This window comes from Schistocerca piceifrons, chromosome X (assembly GCF_021461385.2).
Source record: "Schistocerca piceifrons isolate TAMUIC-IGC-003096 chromosome X, iqSchPice1.1, whole genome shotgun sequence".
NCBI classification, from domain to species: domain Eukaryota; kingdom Metazoa; phylum Arthropoda; class Insecta; order Orthoptera; family Acrididae; genus Schistocerca; species Schistocerca piceifrons.
In genome coordinates, this window is record NC_060149.1 from 383,604,536 (window position 1) to 383,629,252 (window position 24,717).

General features: G+C 43.7%; 1 protein-coding gene across 3 annotated transcripts in view; it reads left to right on the forward strand.

The window, feature by feature from the left end:
* Positions 1-24,717, forward strand: part of LOC124721467 (WD and tetratricopeptide repeats protein 1-like) — a 207,539-nt gene that overhangs the window by 157,315 nt on the left and 25,507 nt on the right. For all 3 annotated transcript variants that reach the window (XM_047246458.1, XM_047246460.1, XM_047246459.1), the window contains exon 14: positions 11,449-11,641. In XM_047246458.1, the coding sequence (XP_047102414.1) occupies positions 11,449-11,641 (193 nt within the window). The remainder of the gene's footprint in view (positions 1-11,448; positions 11,642-24,717) is intronic.

Genomic DNA, 24,717 nt, shown 5'->3' on the forward strand with positions numbered 1-24,717 from the left:
TCTCCTCCTCCACCCTGCTCCCTGTCCATCTCCTCCTCCAACCCCCATCTCTGCTCAATTCATTCCTCCGCCCCCGTCTCTGCTCATCTCCTCCCCATTGTCTCTGTCCGTCTCCTCCTCCCCCCACCAGTCTCTGTCCGTCTCCTCCTCCCCCCCACCCGTCTCTGTCCGTCTCCTCCTCCCACCACCCGTCTCTGTCCGTCTCCTCCTCCCACCACCCGTCTCTGTCCGTCTCCTCCTCCCACCACCCGTCTCCTCCTCCCCCCCACCCGTCTCTGTCCGTCTCCTCCTCCCCCCACCCGTCTCCTCCTCCCCCCACCCGTCTCCTCCTCTCCCCACCCATCTCCTCCTCCCCCCACCCGTCTCCTCCTCCCCCCACCCGTCTCCTCCTCCCCCCACCCGTCTCCTCCTCCCCCCACCCGTCTCCTCCTCCCCCCACCCGTCTCCTCCTCCCCCCACCCGTCTCCTCCTCCCCCCACCCGTCTCCTCCTCCCCCCACCCGTCTCCTCCTCCCCCCACCCGTCTCCTCCTCCCCCCACCCGTCTCCTCCTCCCCCCACCCGTCTCCTCCTCCCCCCACCCGTCTCCTCCTCCCCCTCCACCCGTCTCCTCCTCCCCCCCCCCACCCGTCTCCTCCTCCCCCCCACCCGTCTCCTCCTCCCCCCTCCACCCGTCTCCTCCTCCCCCCTCCACCCGTCTCCTCCTCCCCCCCCACCCGTCTCCTCCCCCCCCCACCCGTCTCCTCCTCCCCCCCCACCCGTCTCCTCCTCCTCCCCCCACCCGTCTCCTCCTCCTCCCCCCACCCGTCTCCTCCTCCTCCCCCCACCCGTCTCCTCCTCCTCCCCCCACCCGTCTCCTCCTCCTCCCCCCACCCGTCTCCTCCTCCTCCCCCCACCCGTCTCCTCCTCCTCCCCCCACCCGTCTCCTCCCCCCCACCCGTCTCCTCCCCCCCACCCGTCTCCTCCCCCCCACCCGTCTCCTCCCCCCCACCCGTCTCCTCCCCCCCCACCCGTCTCCTCCCCCCCACCCGTCTCCTCCCCCACCCGTCTCCTCCCCCCCACCCGTCTCCTCCCCCCCCACCCGTCTCCTCCCCCCCACCCGTCTCCTCCCCCCCCCACCCGTCTCCTCCCCCCACCCGTCTCCTCCCCCCCACCCGTCTCCTCCCCCCACCCGTCTCCTCCCCCCCCCCACCCGTCTCCTCCCCCCCACCCGTCTCCTCCCCCCCACCCGTCTCCTCCCCCCCACCCGTCTCCCCTCCCCCCCACCCGTCTCCTCCCCCCCACCCGTCTCCTCCCCCCCACCCGTCTCCTCCCCCCCACCCGTCTCCTCCCCCCCCACCCGTCTCCTCCCCCCCCACCCGTCTCCTCCCCCCCACCCGTCTCCTCCCCCCCACCCGTCTCCTCCCCCCCACCCGTCTCCTCCCCCCCACCCGTCTCCTCCCACCCACCCGTCTCCTCCCCCCCACCCGTCTCCTCCCCCCCACCCGTCTCCTCCCCCCACCCGTCTCCTCCCCCCCACCCGTCTCCTCCCCCCCACCCGTCTCCTCCCCCCCACCCGTCTCCTCCCCCCCACCCGTCTCCTCCCCCCCACCCGTCTCCTCCCCCCCACCCGTCTCCTCCCCCCCACCCGTCTCCTCCCCCCCACCCGTCTCCTCCCCCCCACCCGTCTCCTCCCCCCCACCCGTCTCCTCCCCCCCACCCGTCTCCTCCCCCCCACCCGTCTCCTCCCCCCACCCGTCTCCTCCCCCCCACCCGTCTCCTCCCCCCCACCCGTCTCCTCCCCCCCACCCGTCTCCTCCCCCCCACCCGCCTCCTCCCCCCCACCCGCCTCCTCCCCCCCACCCGCCTCCTCCCCCCCACCCGCCTCCTCCCCCCCCACCCGCCTCCTCCCCCCCACCCGCCTCCTCCCCCCCACCCGTCTCCTCCCCCCCACCCGCCTCCTCCCCCCACCCGTCTCCTCCCCCCCACCCGTCTCCTCCCCCCACCCGTCTCCTCCCCCCACCCGTCTCCTCCCCCCACCCGTCTCCTCCCCCCACCCGTCTCCTCCCCCCACCCGTCTCCTCCCCCCCACCCGTCTCCTCCCCCCCACCCGTCTCCTCCCCCCCCCCACCCGTCTCCTCCTCCCCCCCACCCGTCTCCTCCCCCCCACCCGTCTCTGTCCGTCTCCTCCTCCTCCCCCCGTCTCTGTCCCTCTCCTCCTCCTCTCCCTCCTCCCCCTCCTCCTCCTCCTCCTACCCCTCCTCCTCCTCCTCCTCCTCCTCCCCCTCCTCCCCCTCCTCCTCCTCCCCCTCCTCCTCCTCCCCCTCCTCCTCCTCCCCCCTCTTCCTCCTCCCCCTCCTCCTCCTCCCCCCTCCTCCTCCTCCCCCTCCTCCTCCTCCCCCCTCCTCCTCCTCCTCCCCCTCCTCCTCCTCCCCCTCCATCTCTGTCCGTCTCTTCCTCCTCCCCCTGTCTGTCCATCTCTTCCTCCTCCCCCCCGTCTCTGTCCGTTTCCTCCTCCCCCCACTCCGTGTCCGTCTCCTCCTCCCTCCTGTCTGTGTCCATCACCCTCTTCCCCCAGGATTCTTGTCCATCTTGTCACTCTCACCCTGATTGGACTCTGGTGGTTCTTAACCCCCACAGTATTTCTTTCCTGATCTCCATTAATGTGATTAGAACATAGTTAATTTGTGATGTCCATATTTTTTTAGACCCTCATTTTTACTTCCCTCTTTCAGGTCTGAAAAGGGGGCCCTCAATACTGTTTGTCACGGATTTTGATGCGCTTCAAATATGTTGTAGAGGTACTTACCCTGAGTACCTGGCTATCTGGTTTTTTAGCGACGGGACGGAACACAGTACCTCCAGCGTGGTAGCAGTGAACCTTTTTACTGCTGCGCTACACTGATTTGCTCGAAATGTACGTAATGTTATGGACATAGAAATCACGCAATGAACTTCAAAACCGATTTTCTCAAATACCAAGGCCCGTCACTAAAATTCCGTATGGCCAGGTACTCAGGGTAAGTGCCTCTACAACATATTGGAAGCTAATCAAAATCCGTGATTTACAGTATGGAGGGTCCCCTTGTGAGTTGGCATATACAGTGAATACCTTGTGTAAATTTTAAAGTAAAACAGATTTCCTATTGCCACTCAACAAATCCTTATACTTCGAAAAACTTCTTTTTACTCCAGCTGATACAAGAGTGTCATGTTTAAAATGCACAGTATTATTTGAACCTGATTAAAAGAGAATTTTTCACCCAAAAAATCATTGAAATGGAACTCTGTGTATGATAGCCTTCTTTTTTTCTAACACAGTTTCCATTTTCGTTGACACTTCTTCTCCCACTTTAACACAAACAGCTTCTATTTTATTCACAGTTTTTTTCCTCACTTGTTCTGTATGGTTCACTAGTGGCATTTGTGAATGCTCCAAAGCAGTTGTGGCAACAGGAATAAATCCAAAATTTGATTTTATATATGAAAGTTTACCTGGAATTTCAGCATTACATATTAATTCTTGGGCTATTCCAATTGAAGCAGCTTCACTGCTATTGAATGAATCAATGATGCTTTCCCATCATTGAAGCTGTGGCAGTAATAGTTGCAGGCATCAATCCAGGACCTCATCCTGTCAAAATGGGAGATGATGGTAAGGAAATGTGTAGTGCTGACAACTTAAATGCTGCAACACAGGAAGAGGCTTTCAAAAATACCTTTCTCATACACTCAGTAAATTTATCATCACTGAATTTACTACATATCTCTTCTGCAACTCTGTGTAAGTTATGAGCTAACAAAGCCACCTGAAACATATCAGCGTATGAATAATGCTTTTAGTGAATTGGCAGCTTTCACCATAGAAGTTACAGCATCCGTCTTTGGGCCACATGTCATGTGTAAATTGTTGAACAATTCACTAACAGTAGAAAAAATTACTTTTCTGAATGTTCATAGTTACTAGAAACTTTTCTCCTGGACCATCTTCCAAAGTTTCCACAGTGACATTTGCAATATATCTTCACCTAGAGTCATTTTTTTACCATCCGGTGGCGATTTGGACTCCCCACCTAACCAAGTATTGATAGGGAGGACACATCAGAGATACTAGGTCTACAGATAACAGCTGCAGCTTGCACCCATGTGAGACGCTGTAGCCACGGCAAACACATGAAGTGGTGCTGCCCTCTGATGAGTGTTTACTGCTAAATACCACTGCGTGGCTATTGTTTGTTAGCCACTCTCTCGTTAATCTCTGAAGTTTCCAGTTATGCGCTGTAACTTTGCCTGATTCACATTTGTGATATGGATTGCTTCCAGGATTGTTATATTCGATTAAGACAACTTTCCTACACTCTAGACTTTCTTTGGTAATTCATTCACTTTGTTAACTCAGTTGTCTTTGGTTATTCATTCGTTTTGTGAACTTTGCTGTCATGTACCTCCAGAACCACCTGTTTTGATTCACTGTCCTCTATGTCACCAGTATTAGTTATCGTAAACTGTGTTCTATATGCACGGAGTAGGATAGAAAACATATTTTTTTATTTGTAACTTGTCAATTTTGTTGCACTGTTTTTTTTTGTAGCTTTGGGTTAAATAGTCCTTTTTTGCTTCAAAATAATTAGGGAGAGATTCACCCGTGTATTTTTCTAAGAATTCACAAAATTTTGGATGGTTCAATTTACTTGAGGGAATGTCAGCACATAGGAAAGCTGCACAAAGTTCTCCAAAGAGTGAATGAACAAGATTCGTGGGATTCCCCTGGGATTATTTGTAGTGTTTTTCCATTTACAATCCATTGTACTACATGTTTGTGGTTTCCTGTTGCAATATGCTCCTGAGTGTTACATGACTTCTGTGCAGTTACTATTACATTGCACGGTTTCCAATATAGTATTTTACCATCTGTCTTAAATACTCTCTCACCATATCAAGACATGAACTGTTGTAATTTACTTGACTACTTTGCTTCATTTCAGGCATTTTTTCTGAAGTAGACTGAAAGTACTTCAGACTTCAACAAGATTGAATAGCACAATGCGACACTTTTTGCAGTACAGGGTCCAGAATGGCATAAGCCACTGTCTTCTCATACAGTAAGAATGGACTACACAAACTCACTGTTGTGTGAGGGGGAAGTCCATATTGTAAATTCAAGTACAGTAGGGAAGGATGTAGACATATGCCCTTTCTCATGAAACAAAATGAAATGCCCAATTATGAAAAATGTAACATGGAAGAAAGAAAATAGTATGAGAAAATTTCTTTAGTTCTTGAAAGATCAATATGATGAACATGACCATTTACTTGTGAAAATATGCCCTGTCAGAGGGAAATGCCCTTCTATGCATAAATATGACTTAACAAATTACAGTAATTCATTAAGCTTTTTCATAACAAGCATTTATATGTACTTCAGGAATGTGTCAGTCTTAATGGAAAATATGTGCCCTATCACAAAAATCCTGGCACCAATCATCATCATCATCGCTTGTGCTGCTGCTGCTGCTGCTGCTGCTTGTGTGTGTTTGTGTGTGTGTGTGGGGGGGGGAGATACTTTTTAGTTACCCAGACACATTGTAAAAATGTACATTGGGGTGACAAAAATTACGGGTAGCGATATGCACATATACAGATGGTGGTAGTGTCGCGTACACGAGATATAAAAGGGCAGTGCACTGGCAGAGCTGTCATTTGTACATAAGAGATTCATGTGAAAAGATTTCCAGCCTGATTACAGCTGCACAATGGCAATTAGCAGACGTTGAATGTGGAATGGTAGCCGGAGGCACAAACGGGGGACATTCTGTTCCAGAAATTGTTAGGAATTCAATATTCTGAGATCCACAGTGTCAAGCGAATGCTGAGAATACCAAATTTCGTGCATTACCTCCCACTATGGACAATGCAATGGCTGACGGCTTTCCCTTAATGGCTGAGAGAAGTGGCCTATGTGTAGAGTTTCAATGCGAACAATCAAGAAACACTGTGTGAAATAACTGCAGAAGTCAGTGTGGGATGTACAATGAACCTATCTGTTACGACAGTGCAGTGTAATTTGGTGTTAATGGGCTATTGCGACAGACAACTGATGGGAATGGCTTTGCTAACAACACGACATTGGTTACACAGGATGTGTACACTCCAGGACAACCAGGAAATCCGAGAACAACCCGGAAATTTTTTCATCTGGGAGAAAACCGGGAAAAAACCTGGGAACTTTTTAGAATTCCTGGAATTTCACATTTTTTTATTCTTCAGTTAAATTTTTGTGATTTTGACTGGTAAGAACTGACAAACAGCAAAATGTATGAAAGGCCTTAAGACGAAGACTATGGAGTACTTCGAAACAATAAACTGCTGCTGATAAGCATGACATCACAACTGTTTACATTAAGTTCATCTGAGCTGTTGCCAGTAGGCTCACGTGCATGTGCAGTTGAGTTGCGTAGGGGCAATACCTTTCCTTGCTTCCAGCTACTTGAAGTTTAGCTGTTAGCTGTATCAGCAGTAGTTAAAAGCATCCAGATGCTACCCAGAAAAATTTTTCTGGCGCGCCCATGCTGCCAGATTCCCTCATGCGCAGAGCAGTCTAGGTTGTAGTGGGGAGGGGTCTAGTCTCCATCTGAGCCATGTTTATGTTTAGTGATCTTGCTGTTTCCTCCTCGTTTACAGTTCTCAAGTCAAATGAAAACGAAATGGATTTCTGTGGCTGGGAGCTGTCAAGTGAATTGAAATACATTCACCAGGGTGTATATGACCAGGGACAACCGGGAAATCCGGGAAAAACCTGGGGTAAATGCGCCATTTACAACAACAAAACACCATGCATGCACAAGTGTCTGCAAACAGCAAAAATATGTCAAAGGCCTTAGGGCGAAGGCTATGTAATAGTTTGTAGCAATAAACTGCTTTCTATGAGCGTGATGTCACAACTATTTACATTAGAGTCATTTAACCAGTTGCCAGTGGGCTCATGTGCATGCGCAGTTGACTCGTGTATGAGCAGTACCTTCTCACGCTTCCCGCTACTTGAAGTGTGGCTATTAGCTATATCAGCAGTAGCGGCAAGCAGCCAAATACTAACGAGAAAAATTTTTCTCACGTGCCCTAGCTGCCAGATTCGCGCATGCACATGGTTGTCTTGAGTTGTAGTTGGGAGGGGGTTAGTCTCCACGTCACCCATGTTTGCGTTAACTGATTTCGCTGTTTCCTCTTCGTTTACAGCTCCCATGTCAAATGAAAACAAAACTGGTTTCTGTGGCCAGGAGCTATCAAGCGAATTAAAGTACATTCACTTAATTACAGAGGGCAAAAATATATTATTAGTTTCAGTTTTATGGTTTTATTTTATTTCCAAGTTATTAGCAGTCGAGCATTAATCACCTTGCAGAACAGTGAAGTTATTTTTGTCAGTTTGCTAAAGAGATTTGGCTTTATTAGTTTTTTGGCTGGGGCAATCAATTTATTTGAAACGAAGAGTTTCATTCCACGGTATTGGCTAGTTCCTACTGTTCACCGAATTTCAAGTGCACGGTTTCATCTTCTGCCATGTATGGCATTGTGCCATAAAAAAGAACCAAATATGAGATAGTACAGTACTGGTACGCTAAGAAAATTTACATCCCAAAAATCACACTGAAAAGCTTAATATCAGATGGGACCTACTTCATTGTGAATCTCGAAAAAAACCAGTGTGCACTTCAAGCTGTATTATGCATTTAAGCATGGTTTCCGGAATTCCGATGCTTTTGGAGTATGCTCTGATATCCTGTTTCTTTTATGGCATAATGTAAGCTTTGTTAGTGCTTTATACATACGAACGTGTGGGCTTCCTAAACCACTGCAACTGCGTACGCACAATAATGCCTGTCTTCTGGTGCTCTCTGACAAGTGCTAAATCGTACTTATTTCTAACAGTCTCAGGAAAGTATTCTGAATGTTGGTTCGAAAAGCATTACTTTCATAGTAAACTTCTTTTTATGCAAGATGAATTATGTTACGTGTGAGAAAGTGGGATGAATTTCTTAAATCACACAGTGTATAAAACTGAACACTTTGAGGGCCAGGCACTTACAAGAATTTTGTGCCCAGAAGACTAGATGTATCTTAAAGTATAACACTCACAAAAAAGATCAATATTACATGTGAAAGCTTTGTTTCTCTTGTAGCTTATTAATCTTCGAGACCAATATTATATGTGAAAGCTTAGCTTTTCTTGTAGTTATACTATGTATATTAATGTAAGCCATTAACTTTTCCTCTTTGTGTGTTCACACTGCTTAACAGTGATCTTGCTGTTGGCTGACTATAACATGTGTCCTATGCTCTGAATATCTGCTGTCATCGGCTGGCGAGATCACGTGGCATGAGATACGACTGGCTTACAAAAGGACATCGCAATCTCGATTTCAACGCTCCAGAAACTAACGTCATGTGTTTGGTGCAATTCAAATTTATACTTTCGTAATACGAAAATATGCAGCGTATATGCTGGTGCACATCAAAGGTCTTTCCAAAACTTCTCTCCTTTTTCTTCATCAAAAGTCTTTCCAAAACTTCCCCCCCCCCCCCCCCCCCCCCCCCCTCCTTCTCGGGCAATTCTAGGCCAGTGTATAAAACATTAACCATTCAAAGGATTGAGAAGTTTTACAGTTCCAAGGGGAAAATCTACAGAAAACCTCCTGTCACTTTGCACGGAAAATGTGTATTTTCACCTGGGATAAAGCATATTTTTTAAACAGGGTATCCGGGAATTTTTTTTTCCTCGTCTGCGTATACACCCTGTTCACATAATTACGGAAAGCTAAAATATGTTATTAGTTTCTGTGTTCTGATTTTATTTTATTTCCACATTTTTGGCAGTCAGGCTTTAATCACCTTGCATAACAATAAAGTTATTTTTATTAGTGTGCTAAGTAAATGTGGCTTTTATTAATCTGTCCGGCAGAGGCAGTCAATTTATTTCATTCTACACTGTTGGCTGGTTTCCACTATTCACTGAATTTCAAGTGCACGTATGGCACTGTGCCATAATAAAGAACCAAATATGAGATAATACAGAACTGGAACTCCAAGAAAATTTGCATCCCAAAAACAGCATCAAAAAACTTAATACCATGTTGGGCATACTCCATTGTGAATCTGGACACATGAATGTGCACTTTAAGCTGTCTTTCATGACATCATGTAAGATCTCTTAATACTGTATACATATTTACGAACATACGAGCTTCTTGCATCATCATAGCTCCCCATGTGCAGTAACACCTGTTTTTTGGCACTCTCTGGCAACTGCTGAAATGAACTACTTCTAACAGGTTGCGGGAAAATACTGTGAATGGTGCTTTGAAAAACGTTATTTTCAGAGCAAATTTCCTTTCATGCAGGATGAACTATGTTATGTGTGTGAATGTGCACTGAATTTCTTAAATCACAGAACGTTTGACTCCCATTTAAAACTCAACATATTGAGGACCATCTACTTAGATGATTTTTGAGCCCAGAAGATGAGACATTAATATCATTATTTAAAATTTTACTGGCACATTTGTGGGGTGTATCATAAAGTGTAATACACACAAAAAGGCCAATATTATATGCAAAAGCTTAACTTTTCTTGTAACTACACTATGTACATTAATTTAAATCATTAACTTTTCCTATTTGTTTGTTCATGCTACTTAACAGTGATGTTGCTATTGGCTGACTTCAAGTGTCCTATGCTCTGGATATCTGCTGTCATTGGCTGGCGATATCACATGATGTGGGTTACGATTGGCTTACAAAAGCACATTTCCCTCTCGATTTCAGTGCTTCAGAAACTAACTTACTGTGTTTTGTTGAATTTGAATCTATACTTTTGTAATACGAATACGAAAATATGCAGCATAAATGTTGCTGCAGATCAAACATCTTCCCAAAAAAAAAATTTTCGTAGTTTTTTTCATTGTCTGAAGTGCCGGGAAGTTCTATGCTGGTGTATAAAACCTTTACCATTCAAAGGATTGAAATTTTTACAGCTCCAAGGGAAAGTATACTGCCACTCATCATGGAAAGAGTGTACCTTTCATTCTGGAAGAAGTGTGTTTTGACATGGGAAAAAGTGCTTTTTTAACCGGGAAATCTGGGATTCTTTCCCCCCCCCCACATATACACTCTGCTACAGTGCCTGTCCTGGGCTCGTGACTTATTGGTTGGACCCTAGATGACTGGAAAACTGTGGCCTGATCAGATGAGACCCAATTTCGGCTGGTAAGGGCTGATGGCAGGGTTCCAGTGTGGTGCAGACCCCACAAAGAAATGGACCTAAGTTGTCATAAGGCACTGTGCAAGCTGGTGGTGACTCCGTAATGGTGTGGGCTGTGATTGCATGAAATGGACTGGGTCCTCTGATCTGCCGGAACTGATCATTGTGTGGAAATGGTTGTGTTCAGCTGTTTGGTGACCATTTGCAACCAATCATGGTCTTCATGATCTGAAACAATGATGAAATTTTTATGGATAACGATGTGCCATGTCACCAGGCCACAGTTATTTGCGATTGGTTTGAAGTACATTCTAGACGATAAGAATGATTGATTTAGTCAGCCAGATCACCCCTCATGAATCCCACTAAACATTAATGAGACTTAATTGAGAGGCCAGTTCGTGCACAAAATCCTGCACCATCAGCACTTCTGTAATTATGGACGGCTATAGAGGCAACATGGCTCATTATTTCTGTGGTGGACATCCAACGATTTGTGGAGTTCATGCCATGTCGAGTTGCTGCTCTGTGCCATGCAAAAGGCAGTCCAACATGCTATTGGGAGATAACCTCTGAGGTTTGTCACTGCAGTGTATATATTTATGTTCCTCATCTCCTTCAAAACAGGTGGACTGATTTCAAACCAAACTTGGTAGACATATCATTTACTGCTTGGAAAGAATCCATGTGGGAGTAAGAACCACCTACCTATCAAAGGGGTGTAACCCACAATGCGCAAATGCCCAGACTTTATTCATCCAGTATATGAGGCTGAGGGGGCAGAGAGAGGAAAGAGGGAGGAGATGGACAGGGGTGGGGAGGGGGAGCAGGATAAGCACTGAGAGAGGGGGAGGAGGAGAAGGACTAAAACAGGACTGGAGTAAATATATAGCCAGGCAATGCTGGGTACTCAGCTAATCATTTATAAAATCATCTGTTTTGTCATATTGTATTACTTTATAATAAACATGATTTTTACTTAAAATGAAATGAAAATCTGAGGAGTTGACACAGAAGAAATTGCAAGTAAGGGCATATATTAGGAGACAGTGTGAGATCTGTGTCTTATGTGAAAAGGCACCCAATTGTTATCTAAACATGATTTTACTGCAATTTCTGGATTTATTAGATTTGATTTCTTCTGCTTGAGAGTTCCCTGTAATGTAGATTCCATCACCATTATGTGATATTATTTTTAATTTATTTTCTTTTCCAGTGATGGCCAGTTTGTTGTAGCAGGTTCTGATGATGGATCTTTCTTTATATGGGATAGACGAACAACAAATATCATTAGAATCCTGCGTGGGGATGACTCAATTGTGAATTGTTTGCAGCCTCATCCAACCTACTGTCTTTTGGCTACCAGTGGAATTGATCCGGTTGTCAGGTTGTGGGCTCCTAAGCCTGAGGTATGTGTGATATCCCCTCTGTACCACATGATTTGCTGCTTGTGCTATCCATAAACAGTTTTCTTGTGTAGTTGTACATCTGGAGTACTCCAGAACATTTAGTGAATTAAGGAGAAAGTGCTTTAGCTTTAAGAATAATATAATCCCACAATTTTTAGATGCGAGAGATGAAATTCTCTAATATGTTGCTAGTGACATGTAAACAGAAATGGGGAAAATAAAACAACTAGAAAGAAACAAGTAGATAGAACTTTTAGTGCAGAAGGAAAAATGTAGGAAGTGAACTAAAGCAATGAAGCGGTTCTTGAAAAAAGTTGAATGAGATTTTGAAGGAAATCTAGTCAGAATCTATTACAACTCTAAAGGCACCAACAGTGTGAGGATGCCTGATTATATATAAAATTGTCTACTGTAGTGGAGCATAACATTAGTGGTGGAAAAATCACTTTATATATCCAGGAAAGGAATGCAAGGGCAGCATCCATCTCATATACAGTTCCCAGTTTTGACTACAAGTGATTATTATAAATGATAGAGAGGCCTCCATTGCTGTACTCTACAGGGTGTAATGTCATTATCAATCATGGAGCTGAAATGAGAAATTTTACATATGCTGATTCGCTAAAATTTCAAAGCGCATTTGTTTGGATTCGGAATACTCGCACTTGGAACTTATTGTTTCATGGCTACATGTTTCAGTTGATTGAACAAAATGGAAATTTGTTGAAGATGCAGGTCCTGTTCAGATAGTGATGGAAGAGGATGTACAGTGAATAAATCGGGACATTTAGTGAAACCTTAGCATTTTATTGGCAGTTGTCTTCTAAGAACTTCCGTAAGTGTTTATGTTGAGGGGGTTTTCCATTAGCAGACACTGCACTGTGTAACCAAGGAACAGGCAATTCCAGGTTTAGAGTTGTCAACAGATGTAGGCCATTCCGTTATGGTGATTCAGAATTAATATCAATCACCATACCTATTGACGAATGTAGTTTTACAGTTTCTCTCAAAGGTGAAGTTTCAGATGTACTGGCTACTCCCTGATACTGCTAGTCAAACAAAAGTGACTATAGAAAGCAGTATGGGTAAAAGATGGATAGAAACTTTATTCTCTGGAAGTGATTCACTGCTCTGTGCCTTTATTAAACTCATTAGAAGAAATCTTTCAGCAACCAAAGGTGTGCCTGCTAAAATATTACAGCTCACAGGGTGTTTGAAGTATAACAATTTCTCGATTAACACTAAAGTGACACACTTGTGCACCTGCCTTACAACTCAGAAGCGGGTCTATGCAATATCTCTTTCTTCCAAAACATGAAAGTAACAAATATTGTATGTCATTTTGAGTTCCTACAAGAGGCATTGACTGGCTATGAAACATTTCTATTTAATGTTATAAAGGGCACCCATCATGGAGTCTTCTCTATACTAGGGAGCAGTGGAAGTGGTTGCTGGAGAGACAAGGGTAGAAGGTGCTTGCTTGAAAATGATATGATACCTGAAATTGTCGGGTAGCACATTTCAGTAAAGGTTTTATGATGAGAAGCAGAAATAACTTACTTTAAACAACAGTTCATTAGGTGAAAAGCCATATGCCAAGAAAATGTCATTTAAAGCAGTGAAGATGCTTTCAAAGAACTTTTCTCGGATGCCTTCCTTCAGAAAATCTTTTGTTGCAGATTTTCAGTTTAGCGTAAACGCTTATTTGAGTTTTCCGCTGTGACATCAATTACTTCCTCAAGAAGTAACTACATGTGATCTTTCCTTTCATTAGGACCAACACTTTTTATGTCATGTTATATTGACAGTGATAGAAGGCAGCTACACAACTTTGTAGCCTGTTTACACTGCTGAGCTATTAAGTTAAAATTGATTTTTAAGGTGCCTGTGACACCTGACTTACTTAACATCTTTTTTTATAGCAGTTTGAAACTGAAATAGTTTTCTCTTCTAGCCACTTAGCCAATGTACAGTTTCTTCCTTCTTTGTATCCGAATTAGAAATTTTCTCCATTTTTCTTGAATGATAAGTTGAGTTATCCTTGACGATCACACAACTCTCTTCTGAACCATGGAACAAATCTAAAAACCAGTGTTTAAATACATTACTATTCATTTCTTCATGGTAATCACTCAGTTTGGTCTGTTTCCTTTGCCTGTTGGTACTTTCAACCCGCCATTGCTTTTAGAGTGCAGCCGAATGTGCTTTCTGGTGTGGTTTTCACTGAGCCAGGTCTCATAGAGATTAATAATAGGGCAACAATGATTTTCTTTCCAAATATTGTGGATTTTTTTGTAGGAAAGTAGTCCTATCCACAACAGTATTGAATCTCTCCAACAGAACGCATCTTCCATCATTACATTTTCTGTACCTGAATCACAAAGCAGAATTTTTCCACTCCAGTGGTGGCTCCCTGTGAAAGCAATCTTGTCATGTGAAACATCATTTACCAACCTACTATCGATATAAACCCGTGCAGGTAATAGCAGCGTCATCTGGTGACGAATGACAGCTAGTCAGACACATGCACAATGTGTGTAGTATCAGTGAGTGTGCTGTCCGTGTTGTAGAATGAGGAAGGTGTGCGATCTGTTTGAGTTTGACCAACATGTGGTGAGTGTCTTCAGCATGTGACGAAACCAAGATGAAACCACTCCCAGACATTGGGCGGTTGGGAGGCCACCCCTCATTACAGATATCGGATGTCGTAGGCTGGGCTGACTGGTAAAACAGGATAGGCTGCAACTTGTGGCAAAACTAACATCAGACTTTTATGCTGGGCAGATTACAAGCATGTCTGAACACACAGTGCACCAAACATTCATAACGATGTGCCTCTGCAGTTGACGAGCCATGCACACACTAATATTAACACCACGACAGCTCCAACTATGGCTGAAATGGGCATGTGACCATCGACACTGGACATTGACACAGTGGCAGTGTGTTGCATGGTCTGATGAGTCCTAATACCTTCTTCATCATGCTGATGGGAGGGTGCAAATGCATCGTCTTCCAGGGGAACAGCTTCTTGACACCTGTAATGCGGGACGGAGACAAGCCAGCGGTTGATCCATTATGCTCTGAGAAACATTCATGTGGGCATCCATGGGTCCAGTGTAGCTCACGCAGGGCACTGTGATAGCCAAGGAGTATCTTACACTGGTTGTAGACCACGTACACTCCTTCATGGTGATCGTGTTTCCTGACGGCAGTGAAATTTTTCAGCAAGATAATGCACCATGTCACAAGGCCAGAAGTATGATGTAGTGGTTCAAGGACCACAGTGGCAAGTTCCAATTGAAGTGCTGACTCCTCAGCTTGCCAGATCTGAACCCGATTGAACACATCCGGGATGTGATTGAACCTGTAGGATACTCACTATGTGTACAGAATTCCAATACATTATGATGAATAAGGTCTTCCTGGAAGTTGTCCAAATCAGTGAGGTTCTCCCATTAATGTCTTTTCTCAGAAATGGAAAAACATCATTTCTTGATCACGGGCTTCCATTGCTCGTGCTTCTGCATTTATTCTCTGTACAGTTTCGCAGCAATACACCTTACACCTTTACTGTTGCAGTGTATGATGTGAATAAAATTTTATCACTTCTGGCATCATTTTTAAGCTTGTGAAGAAATTGACATACATCATGTATGACTTCATTTGTTTGGCTCCATGTGTCTCAGAACTCAGTTGTTTTAACTTGCGAACAGAAATAACAGTATTATGTGGTGAAAATCACTTCTCTGTCCTGTATTATGTGGTGAAAGTTACTACTATCTCTTTGTAGATGCACTTTTCCATACAGCACACACATCAGCATTTCCTTTGTAGTCAGGAGACACGAAGTTATGCCAGTAACAAGATGAATAAATTGCAGTATTGCAACATTAACCCTGTTAATGATAGATGTTCAGTTCTTAGTTGTTACTTCTAATGATGCTACCTTGGCGGCACCTGTGGCAGGAATGAAACTGTAGGAACAGTGTAAGCTTAGTCTTGGACAAAGGTAGAATAAGGCAAAGGCTTCTCATTGGTACTTAGAAATGGAGGGAAGATGAAGGGTAAAAGAGCTGACCTACTCCTCCCAGCTGCCACACTCACTACTCCCTAATATAATAGTATGAGACATGTAACCTATAGGAATGTATTCATAGCAGATATGAAGGTAAACTTTCGGAAAAGCAAGGATTAGCATTATTGTATGCAAACTTACTGTGTGATTTTTTTGTTTCCTCAGCATTCTTGATTAATAAATATTTCCTGGCAAAGTTAACAGTTCCATTTTGCTTACAGTAGTTAAACTACTGGTCTAGTCATCATTTTCAGGTTGTTCATCTGATAATCTTTTATGTCCACAATGCCTCAGTTCCAACTAGACTGTGAAGAGTTGTTGGTTTTGCTCTTACAGTTCTTTGGAGCCAGGTTGTTTTCCTTCACCAACATCATTTTACAGTGAAATGGAAATGTCCTTAGTGTTTTTCAACTGTGAGTGAAGGGGGTGAGGGATGATATAATTATAAATGGAATGTTTGATCCTAAGCATTGCTTAAAATGAAATCAGTGTCTTTGTTTATAAAGGTCTCAGATGTGGTACAGCTGGAAAACACTGAAGTGGTGTGTGTTTTGTGGAATAATGGTACAGGCATGGGAAAATAATTGTGCATAAAAGATCATTGTAGGTTCCAGAAATAGAGCTGTGCTTTCATAACTTCAAAGCCAACAATTCTAAAGTCTAATTGGCATCCAAGAAGGAAGGATACACATGGCTTACGAGGTGGAATCAAAAATTTTCGGGACTGGTGCTGCCATCTGGAAAGTAAGAGTAGTAGATATATGCACCGCTAGGTGACGAGAGCTGCACATCTGACGAGTCAGTGTGCGGAGTGGCATTCAGCTGGGAGGACATGTTCTGTGTCCACAGTGATTTCCGTAAGGCTCTGTTTGGTGTGTGGTGATTTTACAATGGATCTGTGAACAGAACAGCGCTTGTGTATAAAATTCTGTGCGAATCGTGGGAAAAGTGCTACGTAGACCTTTGCAGTGATTCAACAAGTGTTTGGGGGACAGAGCATGAGCCGTACGCGTGTGTTTGAGTGGAAGAGCCCGGGCTCTCCAAGACCCAAAAAAGCAAGACAGATGAAGAGCATGATCATCATTTTCTTTGATACCAAGGGAATTGTGCACAAAGAATTCATCCCACCCAACCGAACAGTGAATTGTGCGTACTACTTTGACGTTTTGAGACAGCTCCCGTGAAAATGTGCGGCAACAATGGTCCGAACTTGGGCATCAAGGGAACTGGCTGCTGCATCATGACAATGCGCCCTGTCACACATCCTTGCTCAACAGGACCTTTTTGGCAAAAAACAACATGGCGGTTGTACCCCACCCACCATACTCGCCAGATTTGCAACTTGCAACTTCGTGCTATTCCCAAAACTGAAACTCAAGTTGAAAGGCCACCGGTTCGACACTAGAGAGGATTCAAGGAGCATCGCTGGCGGTGATAAACACCCTGAAAGAACAGGACTTCCGGAAAATGTTTGACCAGTGGCAGAAGCGCTGGGACTGGTGTGTATGTGCGAATAGAAACTACTTCGAGGGTGATGGTGACCATTAGTCCAAAGGTAACATTTTCAACAGAGGGCAGCACCAGTCCTGAAAATTTTGAATAGCACCTCATATGTTGATAAAATTTCAGGAGTCATATTACCTTACTGTCTAAGTATAAGATGTTCTGTTACGTACAGAAGTTGGATAAGCTCCTTGAGAAGAAATGAAGAATTCTGAGACCCCTGATCTTCCTGACAAGATTTTAGGTCGAAAAAGTTGTACCTTTGTTCACCAAACTCAAACACCATATTAACATGCCACAGAGGATTAAACACCATACACACCTGGTACCAGCATGAGAAAAGCTTCATGAAATCTAAAGAATGGAAGATATCAATTTAAAGTAGCTTCTTCACCTCCATCGTCATACGTCATATATCATCTCTGCTAGTCTTGGGAATGGGTTGACAAATCAACACCATGACAAGCTGAAGATAGCAGTTGTGAAGGAGTTTGGACAGCAGGAGGCAAATCTGATCATTCACAGAAAAATCCAAAAAAGAAGTAGGATGTCTACAGAAATTAACTTCACTAAGAAATATGTGGACAGGGGTAGTGCAGAAGTCCTTAGCAAAGGGCTGAATTCTACCAATAACAGATTATCTCGGCTCTCTGGAGCATATAGCTGCTTCACTCACACCAGAACTCTCAGCATAGTGCTGCCACGAAACATCTAAAATACTCACCAGTGTGTCAATGTTTAAATTCCATGTCTTCAAGAAAATTGGAATGATATCTAGAAATATGTGTGAGGACAAATTAACTGTAATCTTACTAGCCTGGAAGGCAACACAAGGCCATAATATAATGTGTGGACTACAGAAAGAAATTTTTCAATCTGTTCAATGATGATGCTTGCAGGCAGTCTCAACCACCAACAATAAAATGGAGAAGAAGAAGGAAAAGAAGGTGGTGGTGGTGGTGGTGGTGGTGGTGGTGGTGGTGAGCACTCTTTTCAGTACATTAAGCTTGCCACATAGTCCTTAAAGATTTTTGATCTTTAACAGCTGTGGGACCAGGATTGTATGGGCTTCCTTAGGTACATAAGGAAGCATCCTCTGAGATCACTTACTAGTAACACTGCCAAACCCACATAGCAGTTGACAAAAAGTTGAAATGTTTTCTCAGTGAATACATAAGGAAGTGGGGACACAAAATTCACATCTCTTCTGAATTTGTCCAGTACCTCAGATGATTGAGTCTTCAGGATATGAATATTTAAGGTTAGTTTTGAGGTGTCTTCCTCTTGGTGGGAAGTCTGGAATCCCTGGAAGCAATTTGTGAAAAGTTAAATGATTGTTTTGCAGAACTATTCAGACGTTGTGCATTATCAGCTTCATTTTTGATAGCAAAAATTATCAACAAACTAATTGGATAGCACTGGATAGTGCCTTATTACTGGTTGTATTGTACCTATACATGAAATATTTTAGGAGAAAAGCATTAGAATCTGCTAAGTTCAAGACAATATTCCTAATATGAAACTTATGATGAAACTTAAAAGAAACCAACTACCTTTCCGTGATGTATTGAGGGAAATGCTTAAGGATGTCTGAGGCATGGTATGTAGGAAAATCCACATACACCAGCCTCTATCTCCATGACTCGAGCTATCACCATCTGTACCATACGTCACAAAAAAAGTCTGAGGACTGTTCCTCACAGAGTTTGTATACAACATGAAACAAAGGAAACCTTAACTGATAAATAAGACTCTCTTAATAATGTTCAAAAGAAATTGGAGTTTTTATCAATACTTTGAAAGGGGGTTGCGGTGGAAGAAAATATTATCTGTGGAAGAAATTGAGACTGAGAAAGAAAGCTGAATCATTCAAAGTTTTTGTTCTACAGGAGCTCAGAGTTGGGGAAAAACCAATTACAACAGTTTTTCAATTATGTATTTTGTGTCTGCAGTAATCTTAGAATGAAGTACACTGAGTGCCCTTTAGTAGATTTTGCGGAATGTTTACTTACTGCCAGTTCTACCAAACTGCAGCAGTTTGTGAGTATTCTGGAAGTTATTAATGTGTAAACATGCCATCAAAACTTCAGCATCAAATATGTGCATACTCTGATATGTTGCTAAATATTATAGCCCCATATTTTCTTCATATTTATTTCAAAGAACATATGTTTTTGTGCTTGGAAACATTTTGTTTGTTTTGGAGATCCTCTAGATAAGGTTTAAATATGAACATGAAAATATTATCATCAAACTTTCACAAACTACTGTTATATGTAATGTTTGATACATTTCTGTTATTTATAGGTGCTGTAATTTTGTACATTTTGTATATTTACTACTTATATATATCTAATCACAACCAAGAAAGTTTTATCACATTGGAAATCTGGGATGGAAATAATGAAAAAGGAGCAGGCTACCACTCACCAGTAGATGAGTTTATGAATATACTTCAAGTGCAAGACATGTCCAAATATAATTGTTGCCAGGCACACAATTATTATTCTGCATTTTCATTGTTGGTGACAGCCTGATTATTAAGCTGATGACACTTAAGGCTGAAGTATATTTTTTAAATTAAGTGTGTCCTCTGTGCTTCTGAAAGACAATATACGTGACAATAGTTAGTGGTTGCAACCACCTAAAACATAGTGTACATTATCCTATATGTGTGTCTGGAAATGAGTCTGTGTGGATATGTCTACTACTTGAAGTAGTACATTTGTACAAATCGTCTATAGGTGAGTGGTAGCCTTTTCTCATTAAAAACTGCAAACAAAGAACTTAAATACTTTTGATTCAAGAACACAGTGAGCTGTGTGTTTCCATCACAGTTGTTAATTTTAAATAAAGAGTAATTCTCGTAAACTAAGCAGCTTCAAGTTGCTGTAACATGAGGGCATCCAATTAAAATTATTTTCTTAGGACAGACTTGTCAACTTGTACTATTAGTAGTTTGGACAGTTCAAAGTGCCATCAAGTTCTTCTTAGTAATGGTAAAAATAAGACTTGTGCCACTGAACAAATTTCAACCTGATCAACAAGCCTTGCATCTTAGTTTGAATCTCTGTAAAAGCACTGCTGCAATCCTTTTGTCAAAATAAGTGTCATGAAAAAGGTGTTACATGCTCTTGATAAAGTAAGAGATGCTGAATTAAGGAAGACCACAAAAATTGTGCCCAATAGACCAGAGTGAGATTCACAAGAAACTTGCTGCTCTGTTATCTTACAAAGGCTTCAGATGCTGATCGTGGTGACGAACAAATGGAAACTGCTGAAAGGATCAAATCAATTTTGTCATGTAATGACAGTTCTCCTCTAAAATGTCAAAAAGTTAAAAAAAAAAGTTCACTGTTAGATATAAAGCACAATATTTGTCTAGTATAAAGTGAAATTAGTAGACAGGTTGCTGTTTATGGCAGGTTGAAGCAAGATACAAGTAACTTCACTGTGGAAGCACTAAAGGGTACTCAGTATACACTGCCTGCCAATAAAGTGAAGCGCACATAAAGGCAGGAGGAAACAAAATTAAACTTAATGGGCTGAGATGTTATATAATTGTATTTCATTGATTACAAAATTTAAGTCAGATTTACAAAGAACTTGGTAATATGATCCCATTTACCAGTATGATACTGCACCTCCTCTGGCCGGGGTGCATGCACTGACTGAGTCGGGAAGGGTGTGATCAGGTTGTTGTATCCTCTCCAGAGGCAAACTGGCCCACAAAAAAAATTTTGTAACGGGCTGTTGATATCCTGAATGTTGGCACTGGCATGGAGTTGACATCTGAGCTGGTTCCACACATGTTCTATCAGGGACTGATTTGGAGATTTTTCTGGCCATGGGAGTACCCCAGTATCATGCAGACTGTTCATAGACACATGCCATGTGTAGATGAACATTGTCTTGTTGAATAATGGCACCATGATACTGTCACATGAGATGTAACTCATGAGAGTGCAGGAGGTCTGTGATGTACCACTGTGCCATCCAAGTTCACTCAGTCAGTAACAGCCATGACCTGAAATCATACCTGGTGCCTCCCCACACCATTACATAAGTTGTAACAACGCCATGCCTCTCCGGAATGTTGGAAGAATGGGAAGTTTCCCTAGGTCACTGCCATACTTGTCGATGATGGTCGTCCGTGGAACCGCGATTCATTGCTGAACATAATGCAAAGTGACTTGTTAGCTGTCAATGCTTCCCAGTTGTGAAAATACAACAAATGCAGCTGTTTTTGTTGTGGTGTTAATGACAGCCTATGCATGGGACATTAATTCTCCAGTCAGGCGGCTGCTAGTCTCCAACCAGTGGTGCAGTATGACACAGGATGGTGGAGTCTATTATTTGTTGTCGAATGGCAGCCATAGATCTGAAAGGATTACAATACAGTCTGTACACAATACACAAATCCTTGCTTGTTGTGGCAGATGTAGTGGACCAGAATCCTGATGAAGAGAAGTACTGCCCTCATGTTCCCGTGCAGTCCAATGTTAAATCCTAATTTCCCACAAATCGGGATAGTGCACGATTTGACCCAGCCAAACTGAGACCCACAAGGAGGCCCCTTTCAGACTCTTGTCAGGTGCGGATAACGTTGTCTCACATGAACATGTGATGTCTTTGTGTCCTTCACAGTAGGCACTCAACATCTGATACTGTTTGCGCTACTTATGTAATGTATCAGGCCTAATAACAGCACTAAAAACCAACAACACTGATGCACTCTGGTTTTCGTTCTATGTGTCACAGAGAATTGCAATTCTAATCAATTACATACCCTTCAGTGGCATGTATGTGTGGAAAGTTACATTGACTCCACCCCAGCTCTGATCTTATGTAGCACGAAAAAGCTGAATGGCAGTTAACATCATGTTGAGCACAAATAATGTACATGTGATCCAAATATCCGCTTTGGATTTCTACTAGTTGCAATTTTAATTCATCCTAAATACCACAAAAACTGTAGTAAAGCTTGTATGGTATTTTGCAGCTCCCAATTGAATCTTGAATTTTTTGTACATTGAGATCAAATTTTGCACAGTTTGTTTTTTCGTCTGTAAGGAGCATCTGTACAAAATTACATTCAGAACGAAGAGGGTCAGGTGGGGATCGTTGGCCCACTTAGTGGGGATGACTCATGTTGGACAGATGATCATGAAAGTTAGGAAAAAGAGCAAGGAACATCAGTGACATGACATACAGCAGCATAATTTGTTTAATGAGAAGGTAACTTGTGTTGCTTGAGGCTTTCCCAACGGACATGTTGTATATATGGTTCTCGGGTGAGACGTTGGATGTCATAGTGAAAACTCCACAATATTTCATCAGTGCAACTGGCCGACATCTTAAGGAGCGACGAATGCACTGCTAAGGCATGACTAAAGCCCCCTATTTATGCTAGTCTTAGGCAGGAAGTGCGCATCTGTGGAAGGCGCCAAATTCGGTGGCCAGTAGTAACAGTATCAACTGATATCTGAAGGACAGCAACGACACCTACAAGATGAAGAACCAAAGACCTCGGCACACACGCAGAGGCTACCGCTGCTGCTCTGTGCTGCCGTTGGTCGCCCCAGTGACCTCTGTCAGAAGCCGCAAGCAAAAATGCGCATCCATGAAAGGCATGTGACTATCCTCCCGTTGTCAACAGAATATTTATGTTGCTGGCGAATCATCATCTGTCGTATGACCAATAGTACTCCTCTCTGCTCGATGCGACTTCAATATGGCCACTGCTGGATTCCAAGCTGTACTGAGCTGAAAGCCCATGTCTGTGTTTTACAAGATTCATCGAGCTACGTATTACCAGTGCTTCCTTAATAACACTGTCCCAGTACGAACTCGTCAATGCGAGAATTTTGGTGTGTTGATAATAGAATGGCCTGTACTGAGACAGTGCTCGGCCACTGCAGACTACTCTGGTTGCTTCAGATGAGTGTAGTGTCTGTGTTCAGTACATCTCTCTTCTACAGTGCAACAAGTTTGTCCGATGTACGACATGCCGCAGCTACAAGGAATCTCGTAAACACCGGGTGTTCTTAGGCCAAGGCTGTCCTTAGATGAGCCCAAGAGAGCTCGTGAGCTTTTGCCGGTGGACGAAAGACACATTTAACTTAATGCCTCTTCAAAAATCTTCCTATTTTTGAAGAGACACCGCCGATGTATGGCAAGATGACCATTCCCCTTTGTTCTTCGCCTTCTTCCAGTTCCTCACGTTGGGTAACCCGCTTCGGGTGTAAGGCACGGTGAATTTCCCGTTTGGAATATCCATTTTGTTGGAAAGTGCTACGCAGATGGAGTAGCTCATTAGATGAGCTGTCTGAGTCTGATATGGCTCGTGCTCTGTGAACCAACGTCCTAAGTACGCCACTTCGTTGCGAAGGACGGTGACAACTGGTGGCCTGTAAGTATACGTCCGTGTGTGTTGGTTTACGGTACACTGCATGACCTAATATGCCATCTTCTTTTCTCCGTACCAACACATCCAGGAATGCAAGTTTGCCGTTTTTCTCCATCTCCATAGTGAACTTGATGTTAGGATGAAGTGAGTTAAGATGCTCAAGAAATACGTTCAGCGATGCAGTGAGGCCAGATAACAAAGGTGTTGTCCACATATCGCCAAAAACACGTAGGTTTCAAATCCGATAACTGGCGTGCTCTCTCCTCGAAGTCTTCCATAAAAAGATTAGCCGCAATGGGTTACAAGGGACTACCGATTGCGATGGCGCCAGTCTGTTCAAAGTATTGTCCATCGAATAAAAAGTAAATCGAGGTGACCACATGTTGGAATAAGTCTAAAAGTTACCCATCCAGCTTCTCGCTAATGAGCAACGATTCCTGCAATTGTACTTGAGTAAAAAGTGAGACTATGTCAAAACTTACGAGTATATCTGATGGTGCTAGTCGTAAGTTCTTGAGCTGACGAATAAAGTCTTGTGAGTTACAGATATGGTGGTCACACTTTCCTACTAAAGGGCTCAGTTGCGCTGCCAGATGTTTCGTGAGATTATACGTTGGTGCCCCAATATTACTCACAATAGGCCGCAGTGGCACATTGTCCTTGAGAATTTTGGGCAATCCATATAGCCTGGGAGGTACGGGCTCCTGTGTACATAGTCTCTTAGCAACCACATTGGAGATCGTGCTGTTCTGCTGCAAAGAGGTCAGTGGTTCGGTTCCTACGAGAAGATCCTGATATTGTGATTTTACTGACGGATAAGGGAAATGTGACTGTTACCCTCTCCACGTCAATGTATCTGAGCAAGATGCACCAGCTTTTGAACGACTCCGCATATCGCATGCTAAATAAGGACCCCACAGCCAAATTTCAGTGAAAAACTTTGGAGCTCCTCAAGAACAGCACGATCTCTGATGTGGTTGCTAAGAGACTACGTACACAGGCGCCCGTACCTCCCAGGCTATATGGATTGCCCAAAATTCACAAGGATAGTGTGCGACAGTGGCCTATTGTGAGTAATATTGGGGC